The 16,799-nt window shown below is 41.4% G+C and overlaps 1 protein-coding gene across 4 annotated transcripts; it reads left to right on the forward strand.

The window, feature by feature from the left end:
• The first annotated feature begins 368 nt into the window (after positions 1–368).
• LOC100845278 (TATA-binding protein-associated factor BTAF1) lies at positions 369–14,627 on the forward strand. Of its 4 annotated transcripts, XM_003565758.4 has the most exons (29): positions 369–576; positions 1,023–1,174; positions 1,555–1,649; positions 2,043–2,263; positions 2,373–2,430; positions 2,857–2,938; positions 3,433–3,779; positions 4,468–4,576; positions 4,652–5,291; positions 5,384–5,516; positions 5,633–5,701; positions 6,066–6,277; positions 6,434–6,674; positions 7,224–7,397; positions 7,488–7,910; positions 7,995–8,432; positions 8,580–8,699; positions 8,814–9,302; positions 9,500–10,038; positions 10,253–10,742; positions 10,900–10,968; positions 11,533–11,637; positions 12,385–12,603; positions 12,695–12,949; positions 13,037–13,086; positions 13,485–13,594; positions 13,676–13,758; positions 13,894–14,106; positions 14,190–14,627. In XM_003565758.4, exons 2-29 carry the CDS (start codon positions 1,126–1,128, stop codon positions 14,358–14,360), a joined length of 6,204 nt encoding a protein of 2,067 aa, XP_003565806.1. In that variant the 5' UTR covers positions 369–576; positions 1,023–1,125; the 3' UTR covers positions 14,361–14,627. The 4 variants fall into 4 exon arrangements, with proteins under 4 accessions (XP_003565806.1, XP_024314340.1, XP_024314341.1 ...); XM_024458572.1 differs by lacking the exons at positions 13,485–13,594; positions 14,190–14,627 and having other exon boundaries at positions 13,894–13,920; XM_010232648.3 differs by lacking the exons at positions 369–576; positions 1,023–1,174; positions 1,555–1,649; ... (1 more) ...; positions 2,373–2,430; positions 2,857–2,938 and adding an exon at positions 3,104–3,262.
• The last annotated feature ends 2,172 nt before the right edge of the window (positions 14,628–16,799 follow it).

Genomic DNA, 16,799 nt, shown 5'->3' on the forward strand with positions numbered 1-16,799 from the left:
ATCCTCCTTGCCATTCCGTAATGCAAGGCGTGTGCGACTCCAGGTTCAACTTTGACCATCGGTTAGTAATCAATTAATACTGGCGTATTTGATTTCTTTAAGACAAGCTTTTGACCAAGAAATTACTCTTTTAATTCGCAGGTTATATGATATGATATGATATGAAACCATGATCATTAGAAAGAACTCGTTTAATTAATTAATTGACGCTAAAGGCCCAAAGCTGGACCCGTGGAACGAAAGAAAAGCCTACCTAGGCACGGGCCGGCAGAGCCCAGCCAAGCCCAGGACGGACGAAAAAAAGCCCAAGAAGAATGTGGGAGGGAAGGCTATAAAACAAGACCCACAGAGCGAGTTGGACTGACTCATCCACAAGCAAGCAAGACGACCCGGTCTGTCTCGGCTCGGTTAGACCCAACCGCAAAGCGACCGACCCGCCCGGCCCCGGCGCGTCTGCGTGCGCGCGTGAGGACCAGGAAGGATTGCCCTCCCCTTCCCTTCCCTTCCCGGCGAGGGCTCCTCCGGCGATCCACCACCGCTCACTCCCCATCCCTCGCCGCCACTCTCGCTCTCTCGGTACGTCTCCCTCTCCCGCCTTCCCCTTCTCCTCCCTCTCTCTCTCTCGGGATTCCTTCTGCCCCGTCCGGATAAGACGGCGCGCCTCTTCTGGATCGCGCGCGCGTGCGGCTCTGCTTCCGCCGCCGCCTCCCAGATGCCGCCTGCACGCCCGACCGCCGCCTCTCGTCTGCCTGCGCCTCGGACGCCCTGCCCTGCCCCGCCTCTCGTCTCCCCTCCCTCCCTAGATTTCGAATCGAATTTTATTCCAAACGCCGCCTCCCCCAGCCAGACATCCAGCCAGCCATGGCGTTTCGTCATCCGGTGTACAAGTCCCCTCCCCCTCCACCCCGTCTCTCTCTGTAACTGCAACATCTGCTGCCACTCGGTTTCCAGACCGCCTGCTACCCCTGGCCTTTCGTAATCTCCTTCACAGGCTAACTCATCGTCTGTTGTTGAGCACCTAGGTTACACACATGTGGCGGAGCAACCTACACGCGCCGCCGCTCGCTTGAAGTCCGTCCAAGTGTCCAAGACCTCGGATGAAAGGTCTGCCCGCCTGCATCACCTATGGCGCAGAGCTCGTCCCGGCTTCACCGCCTGCTCACATTGCTGGACAGTATCCTCCACCCTTACGCATTTCTTTTTTCTTTCCAAATGGAACAATCATGATGGCAATTCACTTCGCAATAGCAATTTTGTCGGGTTAGTTTACAGATGACTAGTCGTTCTGTTACCTTCTAGTTTGTTGCCCATTCTCTGGAAAAAATAATAATCCAACTAAACTACTCCCTCCGTCCCACAATTTTTGTCGTTGTTTAGGTTCAAATTTGTACTAAAACAATGACAAGAATTATTAGACGGAGGGAGTAGTCAAGAGCATGAAGTTAGCTCATGCTTAGCTGTACCGGTTTCTTGCACCACCTGTGTTCAGTGCCCGAATGAATACCTGTTGTGCTGGCTCATCTGTTCGCCAAAGTTTCCTTTAACCTGACCTAGCTGGTTCCACGCAAGCAACGAGGTTTGCGGCTGCATGCCAAATTGGAGAAATTGCCAAATCACACCCCCAGGAGCTAAATGCTTTGCTGAAAAAGGTATGTACGTGATTCCGCACATGGTAATTTTTTTAGATTTGGGAACTTGGACCTTACACGTGTTTGCTTAGGTATGCCCTGGTGTGTAACGTGTGACGTAAGGAATGCATGATTCTTTTTAGTGGCTTTAGTTTTTTCTTGTTTGGTAACACAAATACACCCTACTTTTTTCTTCTTATGTTATATGCTGCTTCTTTTAATTACATGTAAGTTAATTCTTGAAATATGAGGGCAACTTATAGTTTGGGAAGGAGGGAGCTATTGAGAGTATGATAGCAACATATTGGTATACCTGCTATACATGGTTTACTAGAGAATCGGGCAGTTTTATTTTGTATGTATTATGCATGTAATGAGGCGGCTGAACTTTATGGTCTTATGTGCCAACTTTAGGTTTCTCAATACCTCCGCAGTAAGAATTGGGACACAAGGGTTGCTGCAGCTCATGCCATCGGTGCCATAGCAGAGAATGTCAAACACACGTCATTGAAAGACTTGTTTGCATCTGTGGAAGCAGAAAAACATGCTTCCGGGTTATCTGATGAAACTGGTGATGTTGGCTCAACATTGCCACGTCCTGATACTACTGCAACATCTGAACTTGATTTTGGAAGGTTTGCTGGAATGCAATTTTAATATTTTCCAGTGTTTAGTATACTTTCCCCTTTCTATGTGTTTCCATCTCTGAAAATGAACAAGCTAATGCTGTTCTTTTTGTTGCAGCTTTGAGATAAACAGGGTATTGGCATTCGGATCTCCTTTATTGTCCTCAGGTGGACAGGTGTATTCTTTTGTACCATTATTGTTACCCCCTCAATATTTGATGAACGCAACTAAATTATTTTTGGATTTTCTTACGTGACACATATATGAGCTATCTTAAAATTTCAATACATTTTGCCTTTTTGGGTTGCTCCTCTGTTGTTCAGTACTTTACTAGCTCTCCTTAGGATATAATTCTGAGTGGAAAATGAATGGATTTAGCAACATAATCTGTGGTGCGGTGGTACCTCACAGTAATCATATGCTTAAATTAGTACACGAGCTACACACTAAAATAATCCCAGCACTGAAGTTTCTTGACTTGTTCTGAATCAAGATACGCTAAGAAGTTTTGTTAAGGATGAAACTGGTAGTCACTTTCAAGTTTTATCTGTTACCACGACATGTGAAATTGCTTAGAGAAATTGTTGCATTTGGTTGCTAGGAATATGACGTTGGTAATGATGGTGGGAAGAATCCAGCAGACCGCTTAGCCCGCCAAAAGCAAAATCTTCGGAGGCGCTTAGGTATGGTTTATCTTACTATGGTAAAGACTAACTTATTTACAAGATTTTGATCATGTTTCATCTTATTTTTGGTCAGAGCTCCCAGTATAGATCATAGTGAGATATTAGCTTTAAAGATGGGTAACAAGCTGTTTGGCAATTAACTGTAATATTAATTTTGTAATACATGTCCTTGTGCGTGTGCCCTGCATTAAAAACATTGACTGATCAGTTTGGATTCATATCTTGGTGATTGCTAAGCCTACTAGCCGATTTCTCGACCTATTATACATCCATTGGATTTGTTGAGATTGGGAGCTGGGGTTGAAATATTAGTATAAAAAGGTACTAAATGATAGTTGCTCCTTTATCTCATTTTGCGTAATAAATGTGCTTTAAAGTACTATCTTTTCTCATATAGGATTTCCATATGCTGGTTCCATCATGTTCACTTGCATACTTCCGTTGTTATTTTGGAATATTTTCAAAGTATTTCTTAATTCTTATTATTTCAGGTCTGGATGTGTGCGAGCAGTTTATGGATTTCAATGATGTTATCAAAGATGAGGATCTTCTTGCCCAAAAGAATTATTGGGGTGCAAATGTGCAGAACAATGGATTTTATTCATTTAATACTGGTCAGAATATTCAGCACTTGGTTGCCTCCATGGTTCCTAGGTATTCAAAACATTCAAATTTTCGACCTAGGCGATTAAGTGCCAGGGAACGCAATATGCTGAAGCGAAAAGCAAAGAGTAATGCAAAAGATCATACAAAGTCTGTACCTGATGATGATGAGGTTGTGCTAAGAAATTCTGCGTCGTCCAATGGAGCTTCTTCTGACCAAGTTGGCGCACATAACGTACGACCAGTCAACCATGTGTCCTAACATATATAGGAGTTACTTTCATGTGATGTGTTTTTTTTCGTTTATGTTATAGATTCCTCTTTCCTGAAATAATCTGAAGTCTCAGCAAATTTGTTTTGTGCTTTCTTTTTCTGTATGTCAGAGCCTAATAGGTGTAGAACTAGAAGAAAATAAAATATGTTTCGTATCATTCAATTGCTAGCATATAATCCCTCCGTTCCTTAAAGATTGGCATATTAGCTTTCATTAAGACAAGGCTTTAATCACAAATTACTATGTCAATGTATGGTTTATATGACATGAAATTAGTATTGTTAGATTCGTTATCAAAAATACTTCATGATACTTGTGGTTTCATGTTATATAAACCACACTTTAACATAGTAAATTATGGTCAAAGGCTTGTCTTAATGAAAGCTAATATGCAATTCTTTAAAGAACGGAGGGAGTACTAGCATGTTTATGTTTATGGCAGGGTGCAGCTGGGGCTAAGTACCTTGTCTGGGTTTGTCTGCACTCCACACATGTGCGAGTTTTGCTAGTTTGTTATCGCTGTTGTTTTGTCTGGCAATCACACATTACTGTTATTTTGTTTGGCAATCACACAGTACTAGCATTCTCAAGGGTGGTGGCTTTGTCTTCAATCCATGATGGTTCAATAATTTCATTTCCCTAATTTCAGGATGCTTCTGACGCAGTTGTGGATGAAGACAATATGGAGTACCGTGAGAGTGGGAGATGGCCTTTTCAACAATTTGTGGATCAGCTTATTCATGATATGTTTGACCCTAGTAAGCTCATCTCCCAACTATAATATTTGTCTCCTTGTCTTGATTAGACCGTTTTAATTGAGTATTCCCTTTTAGTTTGGGAGGTTCGTCATGGCACTATTATGGCTTTGAGAGAAATTTTGACGCATCAAGGTGGTTGTGCTGGAGTATATTTTCCTGAGCTTAGCTCACCTTTTGCTGATCTGGATGATAAAATTGATTCTGATTCTGACTCCCTGAAAAGGCCACAAAGTATTGATCTTAACGAAGATATTGACACGGAACAGCTTGAACCAGTTTTGAAGAGACATAAGAAAGATGAGTCAAATCCTACCGAGATTATGCTTGAACCAGCTGTGGAGAGATTTAACAAAGAGGAGCCAAGTCCTTCTGAGGTTATGGACATTGACTTTGGTAAGGAGCTGGTTGATGCTAATGATTCCAAAGCAGGGGCAGGTTTGCTCACTATACCAAGTGGTGAACCTCATTTTCCTCATGTAAAGGTTGAACCAGAGTTGCAGCTTGATGGTTCAGCTGATCCTTCTAAAGTGGATACATCCTGCGCATCACTCCCCAAAACACTCAACCCCGCATCAAATCCGAATTCTGTTATTCATGTTCCTGAAAATTCAAAGTATATGAGACTGTTGAAATTGGCCAAGCATTCATGTATGAAGAATTGGGAGTTTCTTCAAGATTGTGCAATTCGTTTTCTTTGTGTACTTTCATTGGACCGGTATGCATTTCTTGACTTTAAGATAGGCATACTTATTTTTTTTCCTTTCTTGGTTATTAGCTTTATTTCTAAATTCCTTATTCTGCTTGTAGCTTTGGTGACTATGTATCCGATCAAGTGGTTGCCCCTGTTCGTGAAACTTGTGCTCAAGCTCTTGGTGCTGTTCTGAAGTACATGCATCCTTCTTTAGTGTGTCATACACTGAATATCTTGCTGCAAATGCAGGTATGAGTTGCTGTAGTTATTTATCTCATGAAGTCATGATCATCCACTTCCAAAACAGTACATTCACTTTTGTAGTCATCGTCATCTCTTCGTCTATCTTCTCTTTGTTCTTTCAGCGCAGGCAAGAGTGGGAAGTTCGTCATGGCAGCCTCCTTGGAATTAAATACTTAGTTGCGGTTCGCAAGGTGATTGTTAATTGAGGAACTGATGACGCAGTATTATTATTTAGTTTCTTATTTCACTGTTATATGTGGCGGGACCTTGTACTTTGTTTAGCATATGTCAATCTAGGCGGCCCAGTGTGCACTGACTCATTTAATTCTCTTGTTATAATCTCTTGTGCATAAATACCTTGTTAACCATGGTTGATATTATCAGAGTGGCAGTAGTAGTCAGGGTTGTTACCAAGCCATGCTTAGAGAATTCCAGAGGAATGTTTTTCTTCCAGTTATTCTGTTAATGGGTCGTTCACTAGTACTGATGTATCATGTATGCATATGATACCCAATCTGTGTACATAATTGATAATATTGTTTCCTGCCTCACCAGGAAATGCTTAAAGATCTTTTTGACTATGTCCTTGGTGCTTGTAAGGCTGGTCTGGAGGATCCGGATGATGATGTCCGAGCGGTGGCTGCAGAGGCCCTCATCCCGGCTGCTGCTTCTTTAGTTAGACTAAATGATCAAATGCTGCATTCAATCGTGATGTTGTTATGGGATATATTGCTTGACCTTGATGATCTAAGCCCATCTACAAGCAGGTATTGCTTCAATTTTGCATCATGTGGCAGACATGCACAATCCAAACAACCAGTTTACTTCTGGCTGTTCTTTAATTCTGTTGCAGACATGGAGTTAAATTTTGTCTATTGTTGTTCTTCTGTTGAGCTCATATACAAATTTCTTTTTTATTTCAGTGTAATGAATTTGTTAGCTGAAATATATTCACAACCGGAGATGGTTCCAAAGATGCTTGGCACGGCAGCCTTAGGAGAAAGGGAAGAATTCGATCTAAACAAATCTACTCAGATTGCTGAGCAAGGAGACAAGTTGACATACATTGAGAACCCTTATGTCTTAGCCACACTGACACCCCGATTATGGCCTTTCATGAGACACAGTATTACGTCAGTACGGCGTTCTGCTATACGAACATTGGTAAGATTTATTTGTGCTGATGTATCAGGCATTCACTAGTTCTTGAATTGAGTTATGGAAATTTACAGAATCGTCACCATGCAGTCAGAAATCTCTATAACCATGTGGTGCAGCAGTTTGAGCCATCTGGCTAATGTTTATTTTTTTGCAACTTTGTTTACTAATAATGAAATCACAAGAGTTTTGGAATTGACTTAAAATTAACTGATATTGTTCAGCATTCTCGAGTCATCTCACTAATCTTTTGTTGCAGCTTTGTTTTCACTAAAGAACAACCTTCAGTGAGATGTTTTTCCCATCTTCAGTATAACCATTATGCATTGACCTTTTAGTGCAAGTCCATATGTATCATCCGCAACAGTTTTGAGCCATCTCGTTAATGTGTTTAGGTAACTTTGTTTAGTGAAAAGATAACCTTAAGATCTTTTTTCCAGACTCAAGCACGGAATAATGCAATTTCATTGCCATTATGTGCAATGAACTTTTAGTGCGAGTTCACGTCTATCATTATGCTTTCCTAGTTAACTGTGATGTTCCAACTATTTGTAGGAGAGGCTTCTTGAGGTTGGCAACAGCAGAAGTTTAGCTGGAATCACCCCATCTAAATTATGGCCTACATCAATGTTAGGTGACTCACTGCAGGTTGTCTTCCAGAATATACTTTTGGAGTCAAATGATGAGATTCTTCAATCTTCTGAAAGGGCATGGAAACTTCTACTTCAGGTACTGATTGTGAATTTACCAAATACATAGTAAGTTTAATAATCTATCGCAGGAAGCCATTACCAAACAAAACCATCTCCACTACTGCAGTGCCCTGAGAAGGACCTTGAGTGTGCTGCAAGGTCATATTTTAGTAATTGGATGCAACTTGCTACAACTCCATATGGCTCAACGTTGGATTCTACAAAAATGTTTCTGCCAGTTGCCCTTCCCCGAGGGAGTCGTTCAAGAGCTGCTGCGAAAATAAGATCTGCAAGACTAGAGCATGAAGGGACAAGAATGATTTCTTTTGATTCTACAGGGGACACATCACATCAAAAGAATTTTGATGTTTCTTCGAGTGTTTCAAAGATTATTGTGGGGGCTGATTCTGACAAATCTGTTACTCATACCAGAGTGCTAACAGCAACGGCCCTTGGGCTTTTTGCCTCGAAGTTGCCAGTGGGCTCCTGGCAAGTTGTTCTTAGTCCACTAGCTAATGATGTCATGTCTCTCTCAGGAGTCCAGAGACAGGTTAGAAATAACTCAATTATAACAGTGTCTTAATACCTTCATTGTTAACTATTTGTGCTGTACTAATTTGTTTTGTTGGTCCAGGTGGCTTGTATGGTTATTGTTTCTTGGTTTAAAGATCTCAGAGGAAGAGATCTTGCTGTAGTCGGCACATTGCTAGCTTTCTTCTCCTCTGTGAAAGAGTATCTGTTGGACTTACTGGCTTGCTCTGATCCAGCGTTCCCAACAAAAGATTCTGTGCTTCCCTATTCTGAACTTGCAAGAACATACACAAAGATGCGCAATGAAGCCACTAATTTACTCCACTCAGTTGATTCTTGTGCTATTTTCAAAGATTGTGCTAGCAACTTAAATTTTAATGCTGACATGCTGAGCGTCGATGATGCTATTAACTTCGCTTCGAAGCTGTTGTTACCAACTGAGTTTGATTTCCTATCGGACAGTGATAAAACTGTCCTGAGTGACGTAGAGTCAGCAAAACAAGGCCTGCTGGCTACATCAGGCTACTTGAAATGTGTTCAGGTATGTGATAGTTCCAATTATTATCTCTTTATATCGTGTGAGTGTTACAATTCTGTGTTACGACATTCTATATATGCTATTTCTGTTTCCCTTACTCAGTCTGGTGATATTTTTACACCAGTTTTCTCATTTGATGTTATTCTGCAGAATAATTTGCACGTCACAGTCTCTTCTTTAGTGGCTTCTGCTGTTGTTTGGATGTCAGGGTTACCAAGCAAGTTGAACCCAGTCATTTTACCTTTAATGGCTGCTATAAAAAGAGAACAGGTAAAACATGTAGCTTTGTGCTTACTTTAACAATTTCTACTTTCGCAATTTAGCATAAATTTTTTCTTGACCCATGATTTGGCATGTAAACTTAGATGATTCCATGTTACGCAGGAGGAACTACTTCAAGACAAAGCAGCAGATGCACTTGCTGAGCTCATTTTTAGTTGTGTTGGTCGCAAGCCTGGCCCCAATGACAAGCTAACCAAGAACCTCTGTACCTTAGCATGTACTGACGTTTGCGAGACACCTCAAGCTGCAGTTATCAATTCAATGCAGGTTATCGAGGACCAAAATTTGTTGTCAATCGGGAAGCGTTTTAGCAATCACAAATCCAGGGGTCATGTGGGTTCTGGTAGTGAAGAAAGAGCAAAAATGGAAGGTTTTATAAGCCGCCGAGGATCAGAGTTTGCTTTCAAGCATCTCTGTGAGAAATTTGGATCATCATTATTTGAAAAACTCCCAAAGTTATGGGAATGTCTTACCGAGTTTATTGAACCTATTGAGACCAAAGATGACATCCAGAAAGATGATCCAAGTATCACTCAATTAGGCAGATCGTGTGAGGATAAGGACCCACAGTCCCTCATCAATAATATCCAGGTTTGTTCCTTTATGACTTAATTTGGAATATCAGGCTACTTTGCACAAGATAGGTATATTTTCTAGTCTAGGCTTAGATCATCATGTCAATTTGATATGCTACAGCAATCCTTATCTTGCAATCATTTAGTCTAGGCTTGTTCGATTTCCCTTCAGTCGCATGTCCATATTTCTGATGGTGTGCCTGATTCTTGCAGGTTGTTTGTTCAGTTACACCTCACCTGCCTGAACCCTTGAGGCCTCAGCTGTTAAGTCTCCTTCCCTGTATTCTTGGGTGTGTGCGTCATCCTCATGTGGCTGTTAGGTTAGCTGCTGCACGGTGTATCACATCAATGGCAAAGTCATTGACTGGTAATGTGATGGTAGTTGTGATAGAGAATGCCATTCCAATGTTGTCCGATTCATCTTCTGTGTGTGCAAGACAAGGAGCTGGGATGCTTTTGAGCCTTCTTGTTCAGGGTTTGGCTGTGGAGTTGGTTCCTTATGCTCCTTTCCTTGTTGTGCCTCTTTTGAGGTGCATGAGTGACCCTGATGGATCTGTTAGGCAGTCTGTCACTCACAGTTTCGCTGCTTTGGTTCCTTTGCTACCATTAGCGAAGGGCGTTCCATTGCCAAGTGGACTAAGCGAACGGTTATCTAGGAGCACCGAAGATGCACAATTTCTGGAACAACTCCTCGACAATTCCCAAATTGATGACTACAAGCTCAACATTCATCTTAGTGTTGAGTTGCGAAGGTCCGTAACTACCATTAGACTCATCATAATGTGGCCTCATGATGGCATTCTACTTGTTTAAAAAAGTTCATCTCAGTGACATCCTGCATAGATGCAATTATTTTTTATGAATGGAAATATTGCTTCATATGTTGAAATATCACGTCTCTGCAAGTTTACAATGTTTATTTTGATGAAATTATTTTTTAATATAAAATCTGGTTTCCCACTGCAGGTACCAGCAAGAAGGGATTAATTGGTTAGCATTCCTGAGACGGTTCAAGTTACATGGAATTTTATGTGATGACATGGGGCTTGGCAAGACACTCCAGGCGTCTGCTATCGTAGCAAGTGATATTGCTGAGTCACGTGCACGGAATGAGGACAAAGATCCAAAATCTTTGATTATCTGCCCTTCTACATTAGTGGCACATTGGGAATATGAAATGGAGAAGTACATAGACAGCTCAATCATGAAACCTCTTCAGTACATTGGTTCATCACAAGACAGGATCGTGCTGCATAGTCAATTTGACAAGTTCAATGTGATCATAACATCATATGATATTGTACGCAAGGATATTGATTTCCTTGAGAATATCTATTGGAACTATTGTGTTCTGGATGAAGGGCATATAATAAAAAACTCAAGGTCTAAAATAACATCTGCTGTGAAACAGTTGAAAGCACAACACCGTCTTATCTTGAGTGGAACTCCTATTCAGGTAAAACTTTAGCTGCTCCCTTGTTGGAACTTCTTTTCTTGGTTGTTTCAGCTCACTTATACATAGCTACCACTTTCTTATTGTCTGTTTTGTTCATAATAAATTTACTGCTATTGATTTAATTATTTTTACTTTGACATATTCCACTGAATCGCAGAACAATGTGTTGGAATTATGGTCTCTGTTCGACTTCCTTATGCCTGGCTTTCTTGGAACAGAAAAACAGGTAAGTTACACTTTGAATTTGTACTTATGGAACTGGTTGGTAGTAACTTCTTTGATCTCTTCAAAGGAACCATTTATTTAAAAACATGTCTTTTATTTCCAAGAAGCATGTTTTTAGTCCAGTCTACTTTGGCTTCATATGTCACCTAGTAGTTTGATAGTTAGTTGAAGACTGGTCGTCTGGTCTTATATGTGTATGTACTTTCTCCAGAGTCCAGGCACCATATCAAACTACAAACATGATCATTTTGCATGCATGAAAAGTGAAGCATTACACTATTTCTTATATATGATGTTTAAATTATGCTGCATGTGCTAGGCTGCATCGTAAAATCATTTATTTTCATTTAGTCTAGGAACGATAAACCTGGAAGTGGGACACAGAAACCAAAACAAGAAATGAACGCTAGTGATTACAAGATGATTTCAACCCGCTGAAAAAGTGTTTTCATGAAGACACAATCTTTAGTACTCTTCCCCGAAGCACTCATTCCATCATGGCAGCTATGTTGATATATTCTGGCAAGTATTTTATGCTGAGATCTGATGACATTGCTTTGTGCAGTTCCAAGCTACATATGGGAAACCATTGATAGCAGCTAAAGATTCAAAATGTTCAGCAAAGGATGCGGAGGCTGGCATTCTTGCAATGGAGGCACTTCATAAGCAGGTTTTTATCTGCCGTGCTAGATTTTAGAAAGAGTAAAATGCACCCGAGGTCCCTATTGTTCCGCGAAGGTGTCAAAAAGGTCCCTAATCTTTGAAAATGCACGTTTAGGTCCTCATTGTTTGTTAAGTGGTTCATCCCAGGTCCCTTGCCTGTATGCGCCGCTCCGGCCGCATGACGTGGCTGCCACCTAGGCTTTGGGCCCACATGTCAGGCGACGACGTGGCGTTGCAATCTTACAGAAAACCCCCGCGTCTAAGTCTATTGCATTTCGCGGTCCACCCATCCGTTCTCCAGTTCTCCCCCGCATCCTTTCCTCTGCCTGTGCCAACCGCCGCCAACCCTAACCGCCTGCGCCAGGAGTTCATCGGCGATGAAGAGAGGAAGGAGGGCAGGAGCTGTGGCGCCGCCACCAGCAGCAGCCGCCGCACTGGAGATCCTAGGTGGTCGCGAAATGAGAGGAGAATAGTTGGGGGGTTTTCTGTAAGATTGCAACGCCATGTCGTCGCCTGACATGTGTGTCCAAAGCCTAGGTGGCAGCCACGTCATGCGGCCGGTGCTGCGCATACAGGCGAGGGACCCAGGATGAACCACTTAACAAACAATGAGGACCTAAACGTGCATTTTTAAAGATTAGGGACCTACTTGACACCTTCGCGAAAGAATAGAGACTTCGGGTGCATTTTACTCTTTTAGAAATAATACATGGTATGACCTTTATTGATGAATCAATTAACCTTTCTATGCCAGGTCATGCCATTTTTACTCAGAAGAACCAAGGATGAAGTCTTATCAGATCTTCCAGAGAAGATTATCCAGGATCGATATTGCAATCTCAGTCTATTGCAGCTCAAACTTTATGACAAATTCTCCAGCTCCAATGCGAAAGAAGAGATTTCAACTATAGTAACAGCAAATGAATCAGAGCAATCTACCTCCCAACCAAAGGCAACTCGTCATGTATTTCAGGTGCTACAGTTTAACAATTCTTTCTTGTTTCTTCATTTTGTGGTACCTGTTTTAATACTGCCCTCTAAATGGATATAATTTTTTCATGCAGGCATTACAATACCTACTAAAACTCTGCAGCCATCCTGTACTTGTAATTGGGGAGAGCCCACCTGACTATCTAGTGGATCATCTTAAAGACATACGTATGGGATCCGGTGATGACCTTCATGACCTGCATCACTCTCCTAAGCTTGTTGCTCTTCAAGAGATACTTCACGAGTGTGGTATAGGATCCGAAATATCAAGTCCTGATGCTTCTGCAGCTGTTGGGCAACACAGAGTTTTGATTTTTGCTCAACATAAGGTATCGAGTCCATTTTATGGTGATGTGCCTTCCTCTTTTGCTTTTTTTGTCCTTATTTCATCCTTGTATTCTCAACTTTTTCTGTAGGCTTTTCTTGACATTATCGAAAAAGACCTGTTTCAGTCCCATATGAGAAGGTGAGTTTTATGACATTTTCGTACTTATATTAGTTGTGTCTAGCCGTCTAGATATGCCTAATTTTACAACCAGTAAATGGCATGTGTTGTATTCACATACAATTATCTGCAACAATGCTGCTGTATATTCTGTGCTTCACCTTCTGTTTTACTGTTGAGTCTCGTATAATATAGAGAGTTTCAGTACTGCTGCCACGCTGTGTAATCCATAGAATTGAGTTGGGATACAAACTGATTATATCGACCAAAAAGAAAACTAATTTAGCTTGTCAGTTTTACTGTCATTTCATCTTCAGCACTTCAAGCCTGCCACAATAGTGTGCAGTGTTAATTAATTTATCATCATATCCCCTTCCTAGCTAACTCATCTGATTAGAGAAATTTTTATAACATTGCAGCGTCACATATTTGCGGCTTGATGGCTCTGTTCAAACAGAGAAGAGATTTGAAATTGTCAAATCATTCAATTCAGATCCAACCATTGATGTGCTTCTACTAACAACTCACGGTAGATTCAAGGAATGCATGAACTGTAGTTTTAGTCCTAGATATGCTAGAAAAATCTTGCTCAGATACTTCTTTGTTGCAGTTGGTGGTCTGGGATTGAATTTGACATCTGCTGACACGTTGGTTTTTATGGAACATGACTGGAACCCGATGAAGGATCTTCAGGTTAAGTCTTTTGCATCTGTCGGAGGGCAGCGTGTTTTGTTCTCATTAGATTTCTTATGCTGTCTTTCTTCGCTATCCTTCAGTTTTGTTGCACTGTCCTCTGAGTAATATAGTAACATCTTTCTGTGCTTACAGGCGATGGACAGAGCACATCGTCTAGGCCAAAAGAAAGTTGTGAATGTGCACCGTCTCATCATGCGTGGTACCCTGGAAGAGAAAGTGATGAGTCTCCAGCGTTTCAAGGTGTCGGTTGCCAATGCGGTCATAAATGCTGAGAACGCTAGCCTGAAGACCATGAACACTGACCAGCTACTCGATTTGTTCACTTCGACCCCTGCTTCCAGAAAGGTAAAACTCCTTGAGACAGATTATTTTTCATGTGACGAAACTCAAGGAGTGTTTCCTTTTGATCTTATCTCTCCCATATGCAGGCGTCAGTTCGCCCTAGCTGTTCGAATGGTGAGGAGAGTAAAGAGTCCAAGGGAAAATCCGGCCGGAAGGGCCTGAAGTCCATTCTGAGTGGGCTGGATGAGCTCTGGGATCAGTCACAGTATGCAGATGAGTATGATCTGAACCAGTTCTTGGCAAAGCTCAACGGGTGAATGTTCATTCGACTACTGCCTGTGTACAGTGTAAAGTAAATTGGGACGCATGGTCTAGGCACAGATTTTGTTGGCAGCCTTAGAGATTTTGTTTTTTGGTTTTCATACGGAAGAAAGAGAGAAAAAGATGGCAAGATCAAGAACAAGATGTCTAACCTATAGGTCCTTGAGGTGTTGATCTCATTTTTGTTTTAATTAGATGGCTGTAAAGTTTTGAGGTGTACTCGGCTTATCCATAATCTAAGTGCATCTTCGAAAGTATCCTTACTACTCCCTCCGTCCAAACAGAAAACTAATAACTAACCCCGTATACAGCTAGCATGAGCATATATTGCTGTGTAAAACAAAAACATGCATGGTTGGTTGATGAGTGAAATTTGTCGCTGGAGACACATTCAGTTTACAAGACTAATTTACTCATCCATCGATTAACCGATCTACTTCTTCCTCCATTCCATATTAAGTGTCTCAAATTCGTCTCCAGCGCATAAATGGTTGTGAATTTATGCCTATGTTGAGTTGAGACTGGCCTGCCTGCGTGGAATCTAAAAAAACAATGAAATCCATTCACACAAGCTGGACCTGCCTTGAATCAGACTTTTCTGGCTAGGGAAACAAGATGATCTACTCGTGTGAGAAAACTAGAGACTTTCTGCTCCTTGAGCCAGGAATACCCATATTCATTGGCAGCTGAAGACCAACACAATCGTGTTTTGAGATTAGATTGAAACAAACATACTTTTCGGATGAGACAGCACCAAGTCAAATCTGATCTGGCAAACACCTTCACTTCTCTGGGTCATACACGCGCTTTACTCAATTCAGGAATGCAGATCTCAACGAAACCTATTCCTCTGTTTCTTGGCGCCAAAGGGACTACCACTATATTCCTTCCCTGATGATTTGAAGATTCTATTCCGCTGGATGTTTACGACTTCAATAACAGTCTCGAACTGGAATTACGTACCTTGACTCATAGGAAGTCAGACCGCGGTGTTAAGAAACATACCTATTTTATTCATCGCTAGAAGCCAATCATTACCTAAGGTTTATTCCGCGGGTTTCATTGTTTCTATAAGGCATTTCTTTTTCTTCACTTTATCATTGAAAGAGAGATCCCTCAAGTACAAGTAATTTATGACAAACTTTATTTCCCATGGTTCAGGTGGGCACGGATATGGATGGCAGGACAGGAGTTAAGATCCCTCAGGTAAGGGCTAGACCGAACATTTAACTGTCTAATGACGAGTGGCACACAAATCAACCTGAGAAGGATTCTGCTATGTAAAAAGTGTTTATATAAAAAGAATTGTTTAACGCCAAGATGCCAATAGCAATGATGGATAAAGCAACTCCCATGAGTAGGGCTCGAAAGCCGGGACTCTCCTGGCAAAGAATCTGAACGATCTGAGTTCTTTTCTGAGAAGAAGAAGATGCAAGGCATGGATCCAAGCCTGAAGGCGACATGGAGTGTTATTATTATGTTAAAATTAGGTCCGCTTGCCTAGGACTTGATCTTGGTACCAATCCATAACGATCAAAGTCGAATCACGAGCCTATTAATGAAGCAAATTCAATGAAACAACAACTGGTGCCGTATAGAAGGGGCCATAAACTGGAGAGTCTTGACCAATTTGAAAGATTGTTTGGTGTAGTTGAAATAACAGAATTGGAACTTGTTTGGTCAAGTAAAGGAAACTCAATCAAACTCATGACTGTCTCAATGGAATCCTTTTCTTCCTTTTTTTTCTTCTAAATATTCAGTTAAGACCATTCCAAGGTTCCTTTTCGTCATGCATATGGACGTATCTATAACTAAAAAGCGTATAGATATATGTAATATTTAGACATTTAATATGAAATGGAGGAAGTATCTATTAAAAAATTAGTACGTCAATTCACCGAAATTACGTCTAATATGCCACCGCATACCCCGGTCCTGAATTAAAAAACGAAACGTTTCTTTTCCTTTTTTGCCGTCGTGCGTGTCCGTGCGAGGAGCTCGAGCTCTCCCCTCCTCCTGCTTCTTCTCAGACCTGGGACGCGACGGCCTCATGGTCTACCTCGCCTCGATCGCGGAAGGACCAATCCGATCCTGTTTCTTTTCTTCTTGTGAGTTGCATCTACCAGACTTTTTGTGATCGATCTACGCCGACTAGATTTTGTCCTCAGTTCAGATCAAGATTCTATTAATTTATTTTTCTATTTTTGATCTGTTTTCCTTTTGTAGACGTTATGGATCTTGAACCCCTCTTGCTTGCTGCTGTCATTCGCTTGTTCTTCGCACCCAGAGCTTAATTAAGAGGTTTCATCTTCAGCAGAGCTTCCGTACGTGCCAGGAAATTAAAGCCGAAAATGTACCATGTGATTGCATTTTTTTAAGTAGAATTAAGGGCAAGCCCGGTCGCATCGTTTCATTATTGACTAGATGATGCCCCA

This window comes from Brachypodium distachyon, chromosome 2 (genome assembly GCF_000005505.3).
Source record: "Brachypodium distachyon strain Bd21 chromosome 2, Brachypodium_distachyon_v3.0, whole genome shotgun sequence".
NCBI classification, from domain to species: domain Eukaryota; kingdom Viridiplantae; phylum Streptophyta; class Magnoliopsida; order Poales; family Poaceae; genus Brachypodium; species Brachypodium distachyon.